Here is a 19,496-nt window from a genome sequence, read left to right as displayed (position 1 = left end):
TGCTTTACATAAATATTCAAGAACATTGCAACAAAGTGCAAAAGAACATTAAGACATAATTAAAACAGTTATAAAAACATTAAAGATTAGAAAATAAAAACAAAAGCTAGGATAGAAACTAAAATAGAATATAACACACGAGTAAAAGCTCTAGTGCAGTATTAGATCATTATCTGGTTTAATAAAAGGCAGCAGCAGTAAACTAATTTAAAAGAACTCGGAGTTGGTGCTGCAGGTTTCTGGGAGCTTGTTCCAAATGTTTGGTGCATAAAAACTGAATGCTGCTTCTGCATGTTTAGTTGTGACTCTGGGGGCACTAAGCAGACCTGATCCAGATGACCTGAGAGGTCTGGATGGTTCATAACATAGCAGAAGGTCAGAAATGTATTTTGGCCCTAAACCATTTAGTGCTTTGTGTAGCAGCAGTTTGCTGCAGAGCCAAATGTTACCCTGTTGGTTGGGTGGACCTCTGGAAGGCCATTGGTCGAGGGGGGGTTGTGGGGGGTGGCTATTTGCATATATACCAGGGCGTATATAATCCCACAGCAAAGTCACAGTTTGACACAGTTGTGATTCGACCTCCTGACAGCAACACAGCAAAAAGTGGTGGCTTTGTTTTTGCATCATTTATGACTTTTTTTTTGTAACCCATCCAACATGGGATTTTGCCAGATTGCAGGAGTTGTTGTTCTGCTGCTTTCTTTATTCTTACACTCTGCTCAGTGCACAACTACGAGGTATTTCACCTATGAGGAGGATGCACCCGGCACAGAGATCGGAAACCTGTCTCAAGATCTCAAAATCGATCCAGCTGATGACCCCGACACGTCGTTCCGCTTCATGCAAGAAAACAACAACTTCTCTTCTGTGATCGAGATGAGAGAGATGGACGGACTCCTGAGCGTCTCAGAGATCATCGACAGAGAGCAGCTGTGCTCCAGATCCCCTCGCTGCTTCATCTCCTTCGACGTGGTGGCCTTCTCCAAAGAAAAGTTCCAACTCATCCACGTGGAGATCGAGGTGAAGGACATCAACGACCACTCTCCGCACTTTACGCGCAACCGCACCACCTTGGAGATCTCTGAGAACGTGCCTCTGGACTCCAGGTTTCCTCTGCAGATCGCTCTGGACCAGGACGTGGGGGAAAACTACATCCAGAGCTACAACATCTCACCATCTAGTCACTTCAGTATTGAAGTGCACGATCGGGATGATGGAGGGAAGTTTGCAGAGCTGGTGCTGATGAGAGAGCTCGATAGAGAGCTGGAGGATGGATACATCATCCAAGTGACCGCGACTGATGGAGGCGCGCCAGCAAAGTCCGGGTTTATGACTGTAAACATCATCGTGCTGGACTTTAACGACAACAGCCCGACGTTTGAGCACAGCACCTTAAAAGTTGAGCTGAATGAAGACTCCCCGGTTGGTCACAAAGTCCTCAAAGTCCACGCGTTTGACCCGGACGACGGCGCGAACGGAGAGGTGTTTTACGCGTTCGCCGACGCGCTCTCTCCAGAAGCTTTACGCATCTTCCACATCGACGCTTTCTCCGGGGATGTGACTTTAAAGACGCTGGTTGATTTTGAGAAAAGGAGATCATATGAGCTGGATATTAAAGCGTCAGATTCAGGCAGCTCCAACTCCGTCCCCTCCTTCTGCAAAGTGCAAATAGAAGTGGTGGACGTGAATGATAACGCGCCGGAGATCAGCATCAAACCGATGACCTCCAGCAGTGATGGAATCGCCTACATCACAGAGGCTGCAGCGATGGAGAGCTTCGTGGCTCTCATCAGCACCTCGGACAGAGACTCTGGCTCCAACGGGTACGTGCGCGTCAGCCTGCTCGGGCACGAGCATTTCACCCTGCAGCAGGCATATGGAGACTCTTTCATGATCATCACCAGCACTACTCTAGACAGAGAGAAGATCCCAGAGTATAATCTCACTGTGATTGCAGAGGACCTTGGGAGTCCGCCCTTTAAGACTGTGAGACAGTACACCATCCGGGTGACTGATGAGAATGACAACCCACCTCTCTTCAGTAAGTCCCTTTTTGAAGTTTCAGTCCTGGAGAACAACATCCCGGGGTCATATGTCACCACTGTTGTGGCCCGAGATCCTGATGTGGGAAAGAACGCCAAAGTTTCCTACAAACTCATAGACTCAGAGGTGCCAGGAGGATCTCTAGTGTCCACTTATGTCTCTGTGGATTCACTCTCAGGCTCTATGTACACTCTAAGGTCTTTTGATTATGAGACTCTTGATGAGATTGAGGTGGTCATCCAAGCCGAAGACAGAGGCTCCCCGTCCCTTTCCAGCACATCCACGATCCGGATCAAAGTTGTGGACGTGAATGATAACTACCCGTACTTCACCTTCCCCGTCCTTGCGAACGACTCGGCTGACATCCCTCTGCCTTTCAACGCACCCGCAGGCTACCTCGCCCTCCGCGTCTCGGCCGAAGACGCGGACGAGGGAGCGAACGCCGAGCTCTGCTACCACATCGTGCAAGGCGACCCGCAGCTTTTCGCGATGAACAAAGACACCGGTGAGATCGCTTTGAAGCAATGGCTGACGTCTGAAATCGGACACGTGCTGGAAATGAAAATCGCGGTGAGCGACGGTGGCAGGTCCCCGCTCTCCAGCAGTGCCACCATTAGGTTCGTCGTCTCAGACACGCAGCCCTCCGAAGACCAGGTCGTCATCGTGTTGCGGGCGAGTGACGACGAAGGCTCCGTTCTGGACGGCTCTCTAATTGTCATCATTATGCTCGGCGGGGGCTGCGCGTTGTTGCTGATTGCGATAGTGGTCGTCGTTGTGACGTGCAAACTGAGCCGTGGGGGGAGAAGCCGTGGCTCCAAGAGGGAAGTGTGTCTCGGCCTGTTCGACGGAAGGCCCATGCCCATGCTCGGCTCGACGGAACCAAACATCTACACCGGGCAGCGAGGCTTCTTCCATGAGAGAACCTCTTCCTCTCTGGATGATTCCTGCCTGTACGAGGAGAGGAGCGGGGACTCGGAAACAAAGGTGAGTCAACTACAAGAGCATTTCTCATCTTTTTTTATTTTCATATGCATATGATGTTCCAGAAGTGCTGCCTTGATCTTTGTGCCAGAAATGGAAACTAAGCTCTCATGCTGTCATTTTGTTTGTTCCCTTAGATGTTCCTGCCCTCCAAGCATTTCCAGGCAACATCTGTGTGGCAAGGTGACAAATACTGCTTGCAAGTGAGGTAAGACAACCGAATGTAATTTCTTTTCTCAGATAGGATGCCGCTTTATTCACAGTCGAATCTCACTGAGGGTACTTAACATGCAGCGTGCATGCATTTTGTTGCTCGTGGCGTTCCTGTGGAACGAGGTTAGAGATGGGTAGGATATAGCGGCCTTGTATGTGTGAAAAAAGAGACGTCAATAATCAAGCTAATGTGGTGCAGCGGTGGCTCACACTGTATCTGTTGATTGTATTTGCAGTGGCATTGGCAACAGCGACCAGCAGAGCGTGAAGGACAGCGGCAAAGGGGACAGTGACTTTAACGACAGCGACTCTGACATCAGCGGCGATGGAGGCAAAAAGTGCTTCAGCACCTTCCAGCCAAGGCTAAAAAGTGAGTTTTATGCATCACACACCACTGAATTAAACATAAAATATCCACCAGAATGACATAAATGATAAATTGTGGTAATGCATTTCTGCATCATCCTTATTTTGTTATCTATTTCACTTTTATTCCAGATTCATCCAGCTTGTCTGGGGATTGCCAAGGCACATACTGTGCGGTGCCACAGCAGAGCTTCAGAGGCCCCAGAGACAATGCGTACACAATAGGCTTCTCCCATGCACCAGTCTTCAACAATCCTCTTGGTTACCCCCACTTTTGGAAGGACTCTGGTTATGGCACGAATCAGCCAAAATCGAGGAGCAGCATGCAGACCTTCTCCAGGGCCGGGACCCTTCCTTCTTACTTCCCTCAGCAGCAGCAGCAGCAGCAGCAGCAGCAGCAGCAGCAGCAGCGTGAGGCCAGTGTTGGAGGTGTTGGAGGTGCTCAATCAAACAACCAGAGTCCAAATATTGTAACCGTGGCTACGGCGTTAGAGGTTGCAACTATATTTTAAAAAACTGTGTTGATAAGCTAATTGAGATGTACCTGGAAGATGTAAATATTTGTAAATCTGGTTGTTGCTATACGGTCAACAGATGTACATATTGTTTTTTAGTTGAAAGGAATAATTTTAAAATGTATTCTGTTACATTGTATTCTATGATGCACACAGATTTATCCAATAAAAGTGTGATTGAAAATCATAAAAAAGGTCGTTTATTCAACAGTTTTTTCTCAAATATGATGGTTTGACTAATCAGACAATGAATCTATTAAACTGAGACATATTACATTTTGAAGATTAAATATGCGTTCCCTCGCTAGTTGAAACCCAAGCCTGCATTTGTAAACATGTAGAACTCTCCCTCCAGTTTGAATCTACATGATCAAGACTCCAGTCAGCGATGATCAGATGTAAAATCTCGAGCCGCTGCATTACCTGGGAGACTGCCTTTGAAGACTCCTAGGTTGCTCGGTTGAGTTTCGTGCATGCAAATGAGAGCGTGGAGCTGGTGTGCGCAAGTGGAAAGTATAAACCATTATTCTCATAAAATCACGCTGGGTGCTGTCACACCTGCCGCGACTCTTCTAAATAATCATAATCACTGTACACAACACAGCACGAATTAGGTTGACAAATTCCTAACTGTCATTTGTTGCTATGAGGGGCAAAATGTTTAGCTTTTGTGTATTGACTCAGCTGTAAAATGGGACAAAACATACACAGGATGAAATATAGTTTCCTCATGTGACCCTTTCTCTGAATACTCTGACATTGATAAGTCACTTGCTTACTGTCCTATTTTATAGAACAGGTCACTTTTATTAAGTTCAATACAACCACGAGTATGTAGGGCAAGTGCAAACTGTCTGTGGTCCCGAATGATTTATTGATGAGTGTAAAAAACCATAACCAACACTGACAAACATCACCCCGGATACCGGTTTTATATGCAGCTGTAGCATACAAATTATACAACATTTGCATTATTTTCTTACTTACATCTCCTAAAAATAGAGCAGCAACAGAACTTTAGTAAATCCAGGACACGCAGATGCAAGAAACCAGAAAGTCTAACTAAATTATGCAAGATAAAATCAATTAAATACATCTCTCAATCAAGGGACCACGTCCGCGGGGAGGTGCACGAGTTTTCATCAACAACATCAAATGTACAGTCCTCGCTTTAATATTGCTTTTCATCAACATTTAAGTGAAGGCTAATTGCAAATATGCATTTTAAATAATATTAAATACCTGCTGATTTCCATGCGCTCGTGCACTACTTTGTCACAGTATTTTGTCCTCATTATTTTTAAGGTCACTTTTAAATGAGCTTGTGATGTATGACAAATGAGACAAGAGTAAAAGGGTTGTTATAAAAGTACATAATAGCTATCTAAGGGCTCGTCCTGAGGAGAAAATAAATAGTTTCCAAAACTGCTGCCAAGGAAGAGCTATCAGTGGAAGCTGACGGCAGACTGAGCCATTATTTTTTTTTTCCTCTGTTTTCTGTTCATCTGCAGGAAACGAGGGCTAAGAGCAGCGCTCATTTGCATAAGCATAAATACCTGCTTTTTTGATAGCTGTGATAAAAGCTGGAATAGAGTGGATTAGATGCCTTTTTACATAACCGTAAAGCACTAAACAGAGTTCTCACACGCTACCACAATATGCCTCATGAATAGAGGACAGTGTTCAAAAAACATAAGTAGTTTTGATCACCTTTCTTTTTTTTTATTTAATACTCCTAGTTTGCAAAGTCACGGCAGTTTGGAAATTGCAAAGTTATTAACTTTATTTTAGGCATCAAATCCGCTGAGGATTCAATGCCGTGTGGCGTAAAAGGCAGGCAATAAGAAAGAAGGTCATATTTGTGCCCCCAGTGATGTGCACTGGTCTGACAGATAGCCAATTGTACTGAGAGAGAAAATGCATTTATCAATCAATACAATATGATTCCTTTCATCATTGCTTCATATGCTCCTTGTAGGTCAAATAGTTGTGCATTGACCTGACAATTTGTGCCACAAGGTATATTCATCTGCGCAGTTTTGGTATAAAATGTGTGTCTGTTTGAAAAGTCACTGCTGTGTTCAGTCGTATCCAAATGCACGTCCATGTCCTGCAGCAGCTCTGGCAAAACATCTGAAATCTCCCGGGGTAATAGAAAAATGAGTGTTTTAGAGCTGCTTTTCAGCTTATCAGTAGTCTGCTGACAAATGAGTCAGATGTACACACGTCATTTCTAGCCTCCGCACCTGTTGGTGTTTGGTTTATTTTTGACAAATGGCCTACTGTATGACTGTGATTATGTTGTTATGGCCTCTTAGCGCCTCAACTTTAAATCCCCAGTGTACCTTAGTGTGCAAAGATGGAGCCTCTGTGAATCGATGTCATTCAGTGCTTTAGGCCCGTCCCACAATGCAACGTTTTGTACCGCTCGCACCTCATCTTCATCTTTGTCTCAACTGCCAAGTGTGGATATTGACTTTTAGACGCTTTGAATTGTGGGCCTGGTGTGTGAAAGAATAACGCCATTTGTTTTCCACTCGACAGTTTGTCTAGAAGGATAAATTGTTCGTGCACCATTGAGATGTCTGCTTCATTTACAAAAAGTTATATCAAACCGAGCTCACTCCCACGCCGATGTCTGATACTTAAACCTGCAGCAGGCACAATAGTTTTGGCATCATCGGGCAAAGAATTCCATAATAACCTTTTAGCATATGGTAATTCAAGTGTTCTGAGAGATAACTAGACTTCTGCTCCTCCTCATGGCTCTGTTTTCAGGCTTTAAAACATCTAGCCCGCGATGGGAGACTTTGGCCAATCACAGGTCACATCAGAGAGAGAGCGTTCCTATTGGCTGTTCATTCAACGGAGGCAGCTGTCAATCACTCGCAAACTCCAATCAAACGGTCAAACTAGGCAGCGCTGATCAAATATGAATCAATATTCTGTTACTTGAATGCCTATTTCTCACCTCAGATGTTTTCAGAAACATCTTGTAGTGTACTGTTTAGCTGTAAAACGAGAAAATCTGTGACCAGACAGCCATGTTTGAGATCAGTTGAGGAAATACCAAGCACCGCCTACCAGCCGGAGCACACTCATTGCAGTAATAGCATATTAATTAATATTTGATCAGCGCTGCCTAGTTGTGTTGCAGACTGTGTGATCAGTTTGCAAGTGATTGACAGCTTGTTTGCTCCAGCTGGTGCCCGGTGCTTGGTATTTCCTCAACTGATCTCAACATGACAGTTGTGTCAAAAACTTTCTTAACGGCTGTAATTCATCACTTTTATTATCTTATAATAAACCATGGGCTGTATGCTGTAAGCCTGTACCGTGATGGATGTATTAATGGCTCTGTTCCCAAACTATCGGCCAGTAGCTAGTAGCGCTAGTAGCATGACATAAACAGAACTTAATGTAGTTTTAGGCTATTTACTAACACGCAGGGCAAAAGCACAGGACACATCCTCTTTTACATCCATGGTCTGTGGTCTATTGGGCATCTATTTTGGAGGTCCTTGACATGAAAAAGATTGAGATTGCTCTCAAAATCTGTGTGCTGGATTTGTCTAACTTCCATTTATGTCCTTCGCTCACTTAATGCTCCTCTGGGAAGCGGCCGGACAAAAAAATTTAATGAATAAATAAGTAAGTAAGTAAATATTTATAATAATATGCATATTTATAATATTTTTATTGGTCAACACAGGCCATTTCGGTAGAGACATTCAAATTATGACAATAGTATAGAAATCATTTTGTCTTACTTTTTGAAATGCACTTTGTAGGCGGACGTTTATGTTGTCCACTCGATTACAGTCCAAAATGGCGGAGGCGTAGGTCTGCTGCTGGGTGCTGGTGATGCAATGGAACGATTAATTTACTTTCACTTCTTAGCAATAATACGTTCTTTGCAGGTAGCCTGACCCTGCTGGAGTTATCTCTGAGGTTGCTAGGCAACCAGCTGAGGCTCCAGGAGGTGTTGCACCTTACCCTCCAGCAAAACGTTGAATTGTTGTTTTCACACTTCGGTTTTTTGTTTGGATTAAACAAACAGGATACAACGTGTAATTAGTGAGCTTTAGAGGTGCTGGAGGTACCTTTGAACAGAAACCAGCCTGGTAGTTTCCTCCTGTTTCCAATCTCTGGGCTAAATTAAGCTAACCGGCTGCTGGCTCCAACTTCATTGAAGGACAGACAGGAGAGTGGTATTGATCTTTTCATCTAACTCTCGGAAAGAAAGCAAATAAGGCTAATTCCCCCAAAGGTGGAATTATTCCTTTAACCTACCGAAAATTGACCCATCAAGGACATGCTTTCCTGTTTTCTTGCTCACTCAAATCCTTGGATTTTCATGTTCAAATCTTGAGAACATTGTTTTCTCTCTAAGCCAAATGATGCCATATGCTTGTGCCTATACAGCATTACAAAGCTGCTCAACTGGGAGTCTGGGTCCAGGGTTTGCCCACTGTATTACACATGTCAGAGCATCAGACTGTGGTCACAGGGTGCTGCCCTCAATTACACCGCTGCTCCTCCTGCGTCTTTACGCCTGGATTTGAATTGATTCAAGGTATTACTTTGACTGTGATATGTATTGTTTTATAGTAGCTGTCACAGGATACACAAGATATGCTGCTGTAAAATATCTGGTTAAATTAGTAGTATTTGCAAAAACTAGATTGGAGTGGACCTATATTTTATGAAAGGAAGGGTTTGGCAAATTGCAAAAAGCTTTCTAAATTCAGTCATTAAGAAATAAAGGCTACTCAGAAAATGGATGGCCAATTAAATTGCTCATTTTATCTTTATTGAGCATTTTCTTTCGGCTGTAATGTCTTTAATGGAAATCTGGAGAATTGAAGGGTTTTGTTTTGAAAACACTATAATGTGTTAATATCACATCATAGTGTGACATTAACTATTCTTAGAAGTGCAAAGTGCAGCTAAACTTGGAAGTTTTGATTGCAAGATTGAATATGTTATGTCTCTCAATTATGAATTTAGAGGCAGTTCTAGCCATGAAGATGACATTTAAAATGAATTTAAGACAAACACAAACTATTATGTTTCTGTAATAGATGAAGATTATTTCAAAAACATCAACAATGAGGTGAAGACAATGGAGTTGAAGCGCTGCTGGTTCTTTGTGATGATCACATGCAGGTGCTCTTTGGATCATTCAGGTGTAGTGTGCTTATTCAATCTTGTGAAGGACTGGATTGTATGGGTGGAATATGGTCTCAAAAAGTATAAAATGCAAGTCTCCTTCAAAAATGATAAAGACACACTGCAGGGTTAGTGCTGAATTAAAATGCCTTTATTCCACATGGCAATATGCATTTAAAATGACTAATGTGTTGCGACCGACATGGGTCTTCATCAGGGTCATTGTCAGCAGTGAATGAACATCTATACTGTGTTACACTAACCAGTAGAGTGGGAGGTGATAACTCATCGATAGAGAGGAGAATAAAGTTAGGTTGCATTCCATATTACATCACTTTTTCTTTATGTACTGCAGCTTCCCTTACTGTTGCACGCAGTATACACATAATTGGGACATACTACTTCGTCATAACATTGCGCCTTGAACTTTGACCCTCTTCCTCATATCTGTCGCACTCCGTAGTGCAAAATTTGAAGTAAAAAGAGAAAGTATACGATTCAGAAAGCAGCCTATATGAATGTATTAATTAACGTTATACACACGTACGTAACGTAATACGTAATACGTACGTTAGTAGCCTACTTACACTTGAATGCACTGTCTGTCATTGCGGCTTCTGTCAGTGAGCTGTCATTGGTTGTCATCTGTCTATGCTCCCTTTCTTGTTTATTTTATAGATACGTCACTCCGCTGTGATTGTGGGTCAGAAAAGCCAGAAAAGCATGCTGGCTTGCATACTGCAAAATACAACCGGATGTAGTAGGACATCCTGGTATTTTTGGCATACTACATTTATGTATTGGGACATATTAAATCTCTTTCTTTTATACTAAATAGTATGGGTTATTCCAGCCCGTTGTCATTCCCAGGGCGATAAATACCGAGGCTTTGTCACGGCCGTCGGCGTTTGATACCGCCGCACATGGCACCCTTTAGCGTCGGTATGAAACGCACCGGGCGTTCCATTAACTATAATGTAAACCCATCCTCTGCGACAGTAAACGCTCAGAGAAACTGCGCTGGAAGTGTGGTGACGTAGCTTTAAGAGCGAAGAGACACACACCGGCCGGGCGGGAGGGGAGGTGGATCGGTCCAACAAATACAAGGCTTTCATCCAGGAGACCGTTGTTCGTGTCCCGTGCGTCACGTTACAATCAGCTGTTCGTTTGCGTCTCATTTTCACAACATTCAGTGTCATTTTCACTGTGCAAACGTAGTAGTTTTAAGCCCAACCATGCAGTTCTGTCCTAAACCTAACTATAGTGGTTTTGATGCCAAAAATGGGGTAATCGATAGAGAGGTATCACTTCCTGTCTATTGATGAGACAACCGCCCTCCCACTCTACTGATTAGTGTAACACAATATAGGTGTTCAAGCTACTGCTGACAGTGACCCTGATGAAGATCCTTGTCGGTCGCAACGCGTTGGTCATTTCAAATACATATTGCCATGCGAAATGAAGGCATTTTAATTTTGCACAAACGGAACAGAGTGTGCCTTGGATTGTTTTTGAAGGAGACTTGCATTTTATGCTGTTTTGAGACAATAATCCACCCATGCAACGAGCCCTTCACAAGATTGAATATGAACAATGAGGTGCTGTGTGACATTCTGTCTAGACATCTGTGCTTGTGTGGGTTTTAAATCTAGTCATTTGATGTGATTGATTTGATATATTTACAGCTTTAATACGATGTGCTAGATTTCTTTTGTATCTCGAAAGTCACATGGAGATACTGACAAAGAGAGAGAAGTAGCATCAATTCATCATAGCAAAAAAGAAGCCATTTCAAAGGAAATGTCAGATGATATGGTGTAGAAGTCCTCTAGCCATTCCAGCCTGCCCCATCAATCATTGCTGTTTTTACATTATTATTTTAGGTATTTCCTAAATTTTAAAATGTTCAAAACAACCCTGGACAAGTAGAGAGGCAGACGCTTATTCATTATTTGGACTTATTTCTCTGGGTGATATAAAGGAAAGCTGGTTATGCATGAAACTATCTCTCCTAAACATGTATTATGTCTTGTTTGTATACAGAATATTGTTCAAACTGTGATTCATACAGGTGATGTAAAGTTACATACACCCTCGCTTGTTATTCAAAACAAGATTCCTGCCTGATTAATCAGTAGATACTGTATGTAGCCTAGAGCAGCACTAAGCAACATGTCTGTCTGTTCTATTTATACCACTAGGGGGAAACATCATGCTATGCAACCTCAACACATTACACCCAAACATCATTTACACATATGGGCCACAGTTTTATATGCAGCAACCTGGCGAAAACACGATAAGAACAATATGATTTAACAAAGCATATTTAATTTATTGCTCTTATGATTGGCTCATTAGAACTAGAAGGACCTATCTCTGCTAAAGCACGGAGGTGTGATTCATGAGCTGTTGCTGTGCTAATACAAAATGTCAGTTCTAATGGAGTTCTACAGTAACATCATGTACTGTGTCAGTACTTTTATAATCACGCTGCTATTTAAGATGGGTTCTTTCATTGTGTGATAGTGCTTTGACAAGTTCACCAGGCAGCAGTGTTGATGCTGTTTACATAATTTCATTAAGAGCTACCTGGTATTTAAATGTTTCACAGCAGGGGTTGCATCATTTGGAGGGTTTCTATATGATGCATTCAAGTCTGGCGAACAAACAAAATGACGAGTACACTTCGGCAATCAGACCATCAAGTGCTCCTTTTTTCAGCTGGGGGCACATCTCCGAGCCGTTTCAATGCCACAGATCCCATATTCGTCTCTTTTATCTTCATCTTAAACAGAGCCATGAAGAACCAAACCCACACACAGCATAAGGGGAGCAAATTAATATTCAAGTTTTCGCCTTCACTGTAAATCATATTCATGGTTCCATAGAAACACTGGGGATAACTAATTCACATCCCTATTGAGCATATTTACAATACTGTACAACAAAAGCTCAAATCCCGACTGAGCTCGTATTCAGGATGAGCTGTTATTGTGCGTCTTTATAAATAACAAGTATCGTTGCGTGCATGAGTGAGCAGAGTATTCTGAATGTTACCTCAGTGACAGAAGAAAAAAAAAAAAATAGCAATAAACATAAATGATCTCCCTTTAAGCCTCTTTTTTATATGGCGTCCATATAAAGCGATTGAAAAACAGAATGCTTCATCTCATCCGGATGACAACCAGAGGAATATTAATTCCGTTTATCACTGCATAAATGTACACACATGGAGGACTGGCTGCTTGCTGCTTGCTGCTGCTTCCTCACCTCAGTAACAGACTGCTTGACCTCTTGTCTTAAACAGTAATGGCTGTGCCTGCAGTCCTCTATCTGCAGAGTGTGTCAGCTCACACATATAGAGCTTTGGTCCGGGGCTGATGATGATAAATCTGCGCCAGTTGTTCACCAGTTGATTGTGGTTTACTGCTGAGCCGGGAGAGTGTCTCATTGTGTCAGTGTGGGCCGTCATGGAGACAGCTGCCAAAGGAAACGCTGCCTTTATGCTGCTATATGGAAGAGAGAAATTAGGGAGAGAGAGAGAGAGGGAGCCGAGAATAATATGTTGCATCAATCAGTCTAAATGACTTGCTTATGTAATTAGCTAACAATGTTTTGTTTCTCCGGTTCCCTGAAGTTATTAGTGGTTCACAGTTAACCTTGAAGTAATTGGAAAGGCTTCGTTGATGTTTCCCTATCTGTACGAGACTGACAGTTTATTTTTCTTCTCTGGATGGCTTCCCTCCTCTTTCATGTCGCTACAGTATTTATGAATTAGTTTCCTGTCACTTTACAGTACAGCCTAATACTAATTGGTGGTGAGATATATGGGTTATTCACATCCCACTAGGTGTCATGCTGTCTTCCTTCCTTCCCCGACATTAACATGACTGAGAATTGTCGAAGCTAATAACATGGTGTTGTTGCCCCGGTTATACCGCTGCACAAATTGCACCTTCCTTGAAAATGGCATGATCTCAAACATAAATTTATACGCTAACACCGCAGCCACCGCTTCTCCAACTAGTCCCTGACATTTTAATTTGATGCTTCATCTGCAATTAGACATGCACTGCATGGCCGTTGGCTTATTTTTATTTAGTGAGAATCAAACATTCACTTTGGACTCCTCCTAATTTGAAAGGAGAGACTCGGTGCAGTTGGCCTCAGTTCTTATTAAGTATTAATACGTTGGACAGTGTTTCACTGAAAAATGAATTTAGCTGCCATGGATTTGATGACTACCATGTCAGTGGCGTGCTATAGGATGCAATACGGTTGTCAGTGGAACCAGGATGATGAGCAGTGTGTGTGTGTGAGAAAAAAAAGTCTGCTCCTCATTGTTTGAATTTCTGATAAGAAAAACATCCAAAGACAAAAAAAATAAAAAGCAATCTGTTAGGGGACATCTTGGAGTGTTTGCGTAGCCGATGCTTTGCTCAGTTTTGTTCCATTTCTGTTTCACACAGAAAAGAACGTTACATCCTTTTTAATTTTCTGATAGTCCCTTGCCTCTGTCGGCCACTTTACAGATAGATATCTGCCCGAGAAGTTAATTTAAATGACTTTTTGAGGATGGTGATTGATCCGTTGCATACTAAATAACTTTCCCCGGCCTTAGATAAAGAGCCACTGCAGGAAGAATAAGGAAATGTCATGAGCTCTCCTAAATCACACTGCTATTGTATCTGTCTATTATCACTTTTTCCATCTAATTATGTAAGCGCCGCTCGTTCCGCGGCTCTCACCTTCCAGTAATCCCACACAGAATACTGAAATCCAGTCATTGTCAACATCACAAATCCCGTGATGGATTTATCATACACTTCCCTAATACCCTGAAATTTTAAAGGTATCTTTTTAAGGGTTTCTTTCTCAGTATTTCAGAAACAAAAAGTGCTTTGTTTATTGTTTTCTGTGGGATTGTCAGGGATCACGGAGAATGAGGCAGGTTTTCTATTGTTTACCCAGGAAGATCACAGCCTGGGTCATATTAGAGATGTTTACTCCTCCTGTCAAAGGATAAGTTGTAAATTTTTAGCTCACAGGAAATGAAAGATGTAGTGGCACGCTGAGTACAGACACCAAAGTAATGTCACCTTGAGTGAGCATCTCTCTTGTCTGGACTGGCAGGTGATATCAGAGGATAAACTCCATTTTGACCTTGTGTTCACTCATCAAAACAAAAACACAAGAGAAGAACAGCATAGCACCTCCCCAAAAAAAAAGAAGAAGAAAAAAAACAAAACACACCCGTCACATTTCAGATATTATTGCTTCAGTCAGCTGATATCACCCGGCACTGCTGCAGATAACTGCACTTCACTCTGTCTGGAGCAATGGATGGCTAGGTTTGATGTTAACACTGTTATTAAAAATGCAAAAAAACAACTAAACATATCTTCATTAACATTCAGTGCCATGGAGGTGTGATTGATTCCATCATCAACCAAGTCATTTTCGTGGCCGGCATAGCAACATCAAACACCGTGACCTCCATTATTTCCCCTTTGAAATTGCATTCACTTTACTCGCCTCTTTGGCTCTCCAATACCTTGAATCATTTCTCCTGGGAGGTGTTTTTTTTTCTAACCTGCTGCTTCTCTGCCGGTCCTAAGAGCAGTGGAACCAGCAATTCTCTCACACACTGTATGTGGGACACTTGAGCTAAGAAGAGTGAGACAAGGCATCTGGCACAACCTTCCTGAGACTGTGCGCTAGATTCAGCTCGGAGAAATTTAGACGGAGGTCCCCCCAAAAATAAACTGGCACACATCTTATATTTATCTTGATAATATATGGATCTTTTGTGGCACAAATCAAACTCACTCTTCGATACAGAGCACGGGGGTTTGAGATAACGGATAAAAATAGATTTAAACATTTATAAGTCTTTGATAAGTTTACTCTGAACTTATGTACTCCCAAAGTCCCATTACTGTAAGTAAAGAGATAGGCTTTATATATGATTCTTAAAGGAATAGTTCAACATTTGGTAGAAAATGCCCTTTGCTTTCTTTCTGAGAGGTAGATGAGGATATCGATACCACTCGTATCTGCACTTTAAAGAAGTATTTCACTGCTGGAGAGATTATCTTTTCATAAAACTAGGCTGTCTGTGCCGTAGAAAGGCACAAATAGTTTTGAAATTGGTGCTACATACCAGAGAAAACTGAGGAAAAAGGCTGTGGTGTTCTCTATCGTTCAAAAGGTAGAAAACCTACAACACCCAGAATGCACTGTTTGTGCATGATGGCTCACTGGAATGGCTGTGACACACTAAAATAAACAGGACCATAATTAATGTTTTACTTAAACCTGTGTATACCCTGCTATGACATGTTGAAAATAGCTGCTGTGAAAAGAGCCTATTGGATACAGTAGGCGTGACTTATCCAATAGGATCTGGAGCTGCAGCCAGGAGGAAATTATCTTAGCTTAGCATAAAGACTTGAAGCAGGGGGGCGGGACAGCTAGCTTTCTAAAGCTGCAGAATAGGCCCTCATCTATCAGCACCTCTAAAGCTTTCTAATTAACATCTTGTTTTTTTACTCCATATGCAAAAGGAAAGGTAAAAATGACAATTTGTGGTTTTATGGATAATTACATGCTGTAACTCTTTCTTGGCTACCTGGAGTCTTGCCATTACGTTGAGGTTACCAGGCAACCACTGAAGACGTTGCACAGAAGTGCTGGGTGAAAGAATAAATATACATTTCAAATACGACCCACGGCCCTTTGCTGCATGTCATCCACTCTCTCTCCGCCTTTCATAGCTATCACCGCCCCCCCCACCCCCAAGAAAAACAAAGACTGTATAAGTGGACATAGTCAGCGTGATGTCACCCATTGGTTTGTGGACTGCCGTTTTGAAGCCTTGAGCTCGGCTAATTGGTCGTCGCCATCTTGGTTTTTGGCTGTAACCAGTTTGGTTTTAGGCTGTCGCCATCTTGGTGAGAAGTGACACGAGAGATTCTAAGACGAAAACACGGACAACTCCAAGACCGGACAACGCCGTGGTAGCGACCTGTCAATCACAAGGTAGCCACGCCCTAAATCATCCCCTGCTCTATGGTCTATTTGACTCTAAATGGGACCATAATTTACTAAATGAACATCATGCTGTATTGAAGAAGACTTGAAACTAGCGATTGAGACCATAAACTCATGTTTACAATGTTTACTGAGGAAATAAATCAAGTGAGAAGTAGGATCATTTTCTCATAGACTTCTATACAATCTGACTTCTTTTTGCAACTGGAGGAGTCACCCAATGGGGTTACCCACTGTCTAAAACCACAAGTTGTCATTTTTACACAACTGTTTGTGTACAAACTTAATACACTGTAGGCTATTAGTTAGTGGCACTGGTAATATTTTAGATCTTTGGACTTTGGACTGTTTCCAGTCTTTATGCTAAGCTAATCACTTCACAGTTCCAGCTCCATAATTAAAGCTCAGACACGAGAGTTGTTCCAATCTTTTCTTCTAGCTCCTGCAATGAAAGTGAATAAACGTATTTGCCAGAACGTCAAACTATTCCTTTAAATCTTACACAATGAAAAAGCACGATGACTCACAAAATGTGCATGTTGGGCCAAGGCTAAAAGAGATCCATAACGTGTTGCATTCTTCAAAGTGTACATGCATATTTATTATTAGCTTTACCTTCACATTGTTTTTCAATAGTTTGACTAAATAAATGAAAATCTACGTCCACTTACTTGTATTTTCCAGAGCTTGGGATTTAGCTCAGTTGTTATCATCAGTGATCAAAGTAGGGCTGTCAATCGTTTAAAATATTTAATTGCGATTCATCGCATGATTGTTCATAGTTAATCGCCATTTTTTTCTGTTCAAAATGTACCTCAAAGGGAGATTTGTCAAGTATTTAATACTATCAATGTGGGATCGGGCAAATATGCTGCTTTATGCAAATGTATGTATTTATTTATTATTGGAAATCAGTTAACAACACAAAACAATAACAAATGTTGATCAGAAACCCTCACAGGTACTGCATTTAGCATGGAAAATATGCTCAAATCATAACATGGCAAACTCAATCCCAACAGGCAACAACAGCTGTCAGTGTGTCAGTGTGCTGACTTGACTATGACTTGCCCCAAACTGCATGTGATTATCATAAAGAGGGCATGTCTGTAAAGGGGAGACTTGTGGGTACCCATAGAACCCATTTGCATTCACATATCTTGAGGTCAGAGGTCAAGGGACCAATTTGAAAATGGACATGCCAGTTTTTCCTTGCCAAAATTTAGCACAAGTTTGGAGCGCTATTTATCCTCCTTAGTGACAAACTAGTACGACATGCTCGGTACTAATGGATTCCTTGGACTTTCTTATGATACCAGTTTCATATGATACCAGTATCTTCACTCTAGCTTTAAAACTGAGTCCGCTACAACCTAAAAATCGCAAATTGCGTTAGTTGTTAAAGAAATTAGTGGCATTAAAACAAATTATTATTGCCTCGTTAACTTTGACAGCCCTAGACCAAAGTATGAAATATCAGGTGTCAGATCTTTCTCTGGCCGTCCACTGACTCCTGGTCGATGACCTTTGACCCCTTCCCAGTCTATACTTTGACTACTTTTGGTCTAGTGTTCAAAGACAGCTGATGTTGTCGGTTCCCAGTGTTCATTCAGTCTCTTGTCCAGATTCCTCAGCCATTTCATCAAAGTAGTGTTCCCCACAGATGTCCCATTTGGTGTCATACACCAGTCCAGTTCCTCACTCCAGGGGGGTTCCTATCTTTAGGGCGAACCAGCACAGATCTTAAGGTGTTGAGTGGTTTGTGGTAAGTGCTGACGCCTTGTGACTCAAAGACTTGATGCTCTGACATTACAATACGCTTGTCAGACAGAAAAAAAATGCCTTCATCTGAGCTGCCTAGCGTTGTTGAAAGCCTGACTCTCCATTTCAGACTTAAAAATATTATATGATATTCCTATGATCCTCAAAGACAAGGACTCGTGTTTTAAGCTTGTTTTGAAATGTGAGCATCAAATTGTTAGTGGAGCTTCTGAAGCTGTGCGGCAGGTTGTACTGAGTACTAAAGTCTAATAAGTTAGGACATGAGGTCATTACTGAGATGAATAATCAATGTATTTCTGGAAGGGTGATTCGTCCTGACGACTGCAATACTGTAGTCTTTCCAGCTCAGGCTATTTACAATTACGGCACTAATTTGTAATACAAATCCAGATTCTTTAATAAACCCTGCTTGATTAAATGGTAAATAGTATGGATTGGCTGAAATATGTACAATGCATGCGTGTTCTGTTACAATACTGTGACCATCTCTCATTTACAACTTACCAAGAGGCAATTATTGACTGTAATTGATTGTATTTTGTTGTGTTAACTAGTTTGACTTGGTAATTTGTGTTGTGAACAATACACAAAGCCAGCAACCATGACAAAGTGAAGCTTACTTTGCAGCCTACCAAGGATTGTTTTACATGTTTGACCTGCTGACATTTTGGCTGGTTTTAAAGTAATTAAGAACCTGCCTTGTTGTAACCCTAACACCCTGAACATCACTGTATCATCAGAGTCTTTGATTGTCAGAGCAGAAACTCAAATGATTGTCAGGTTATGATGTTTGTTTCTCATAATTATATTCATAATTCCAGTTTCACATGTTTGATGTAAATTGAATGTGAATTCTGTTTCCAGAGAGTGCAAGTTTCAATGTGTTTTGTGTTTGGATCAGAGCAGTAATACACGCTTGTTTTCCAGACTGATTGATGAGCAGGTAATTTGAGAGTTTTTCGTCACATATTTGTATAAACCCTTTAAAAGGCTCAACAGACAGTCACAGTCTTAGCTCCTCTCACCCCTCCCCCCCCCAAAAAAATGCAGATTAGGTTCAGAATTTATTAAACCCATCTTACCGACCACCAACCGCAACTCCACTGGAGGCTATAGGAATCCAAAAATGCTTTCAAGTCGGACTTTCAGTTTTGAGAATTTGGCAGAAGGTTGACTTAGCTATTGGAGCCCCAGAGAGTTTCTCTAAAAATCGAATGCAAAAAGCATCAACTCCTGACCCCATACGCTCTGGAGAGCACGGCTCCACTCCTGAGTTTTGATTCTGAATTGAAATGTTGGGAGAGCTGGCACATTGACCCTTGAGGATTTGCATTTACATGCAAATCCACAGCTGGCCTGTAACAAAAA

The 19,496-nt window shown here is 41.9% G+C and overlaps 1 protein-coding gene across 1 annotated transcript; it reads left to right on the top strand.

Moving 5' to 3' along the window:
- Positions 1-419: 419 nt before the first annotated feature.
- Positions 420-4,257, top strand: pcdh8 (protocadherin 8). The gene is made up of 4 exons (XM_037790513.1): positions 420-3,027; positions 3,162-3,232; positions 3,474-3,607; positions 3,736-4,257. Exons 1-4 carry the CDS (start codon positions 658-660, stop codon positions 4,113-4,115), a joined length of 2,955 nt encoding a protein of 984 aa, XP_037646441.1. The 5' UTR covers positions 420-657; the 3' UTR covers positions 4,116-4,257.
- Positions 4,258-19,496: the final 15,239 nt, after the last annotated feature.

The sequence above is a fragment of the Sebastes umbrosus genome, chromosome 13 (assembly GCF_015220745.1).
Source record: "Sebastes umbrosus isolate fSebUmb1 chromosome 13, fSebUmb1.pri, whole genome shotgun sequence".
NCBI lineage: Eukaryota > Metazoa > Chordata > Actinopteri > Perciformes > Sebastidae > Sebastes > Sebastes umbrosus.
The sequence above is the reverse complement of the archived record's forward strand: the minus strand, read 5'-3'. Positions and strand labels throughout refer to the sequence as shown.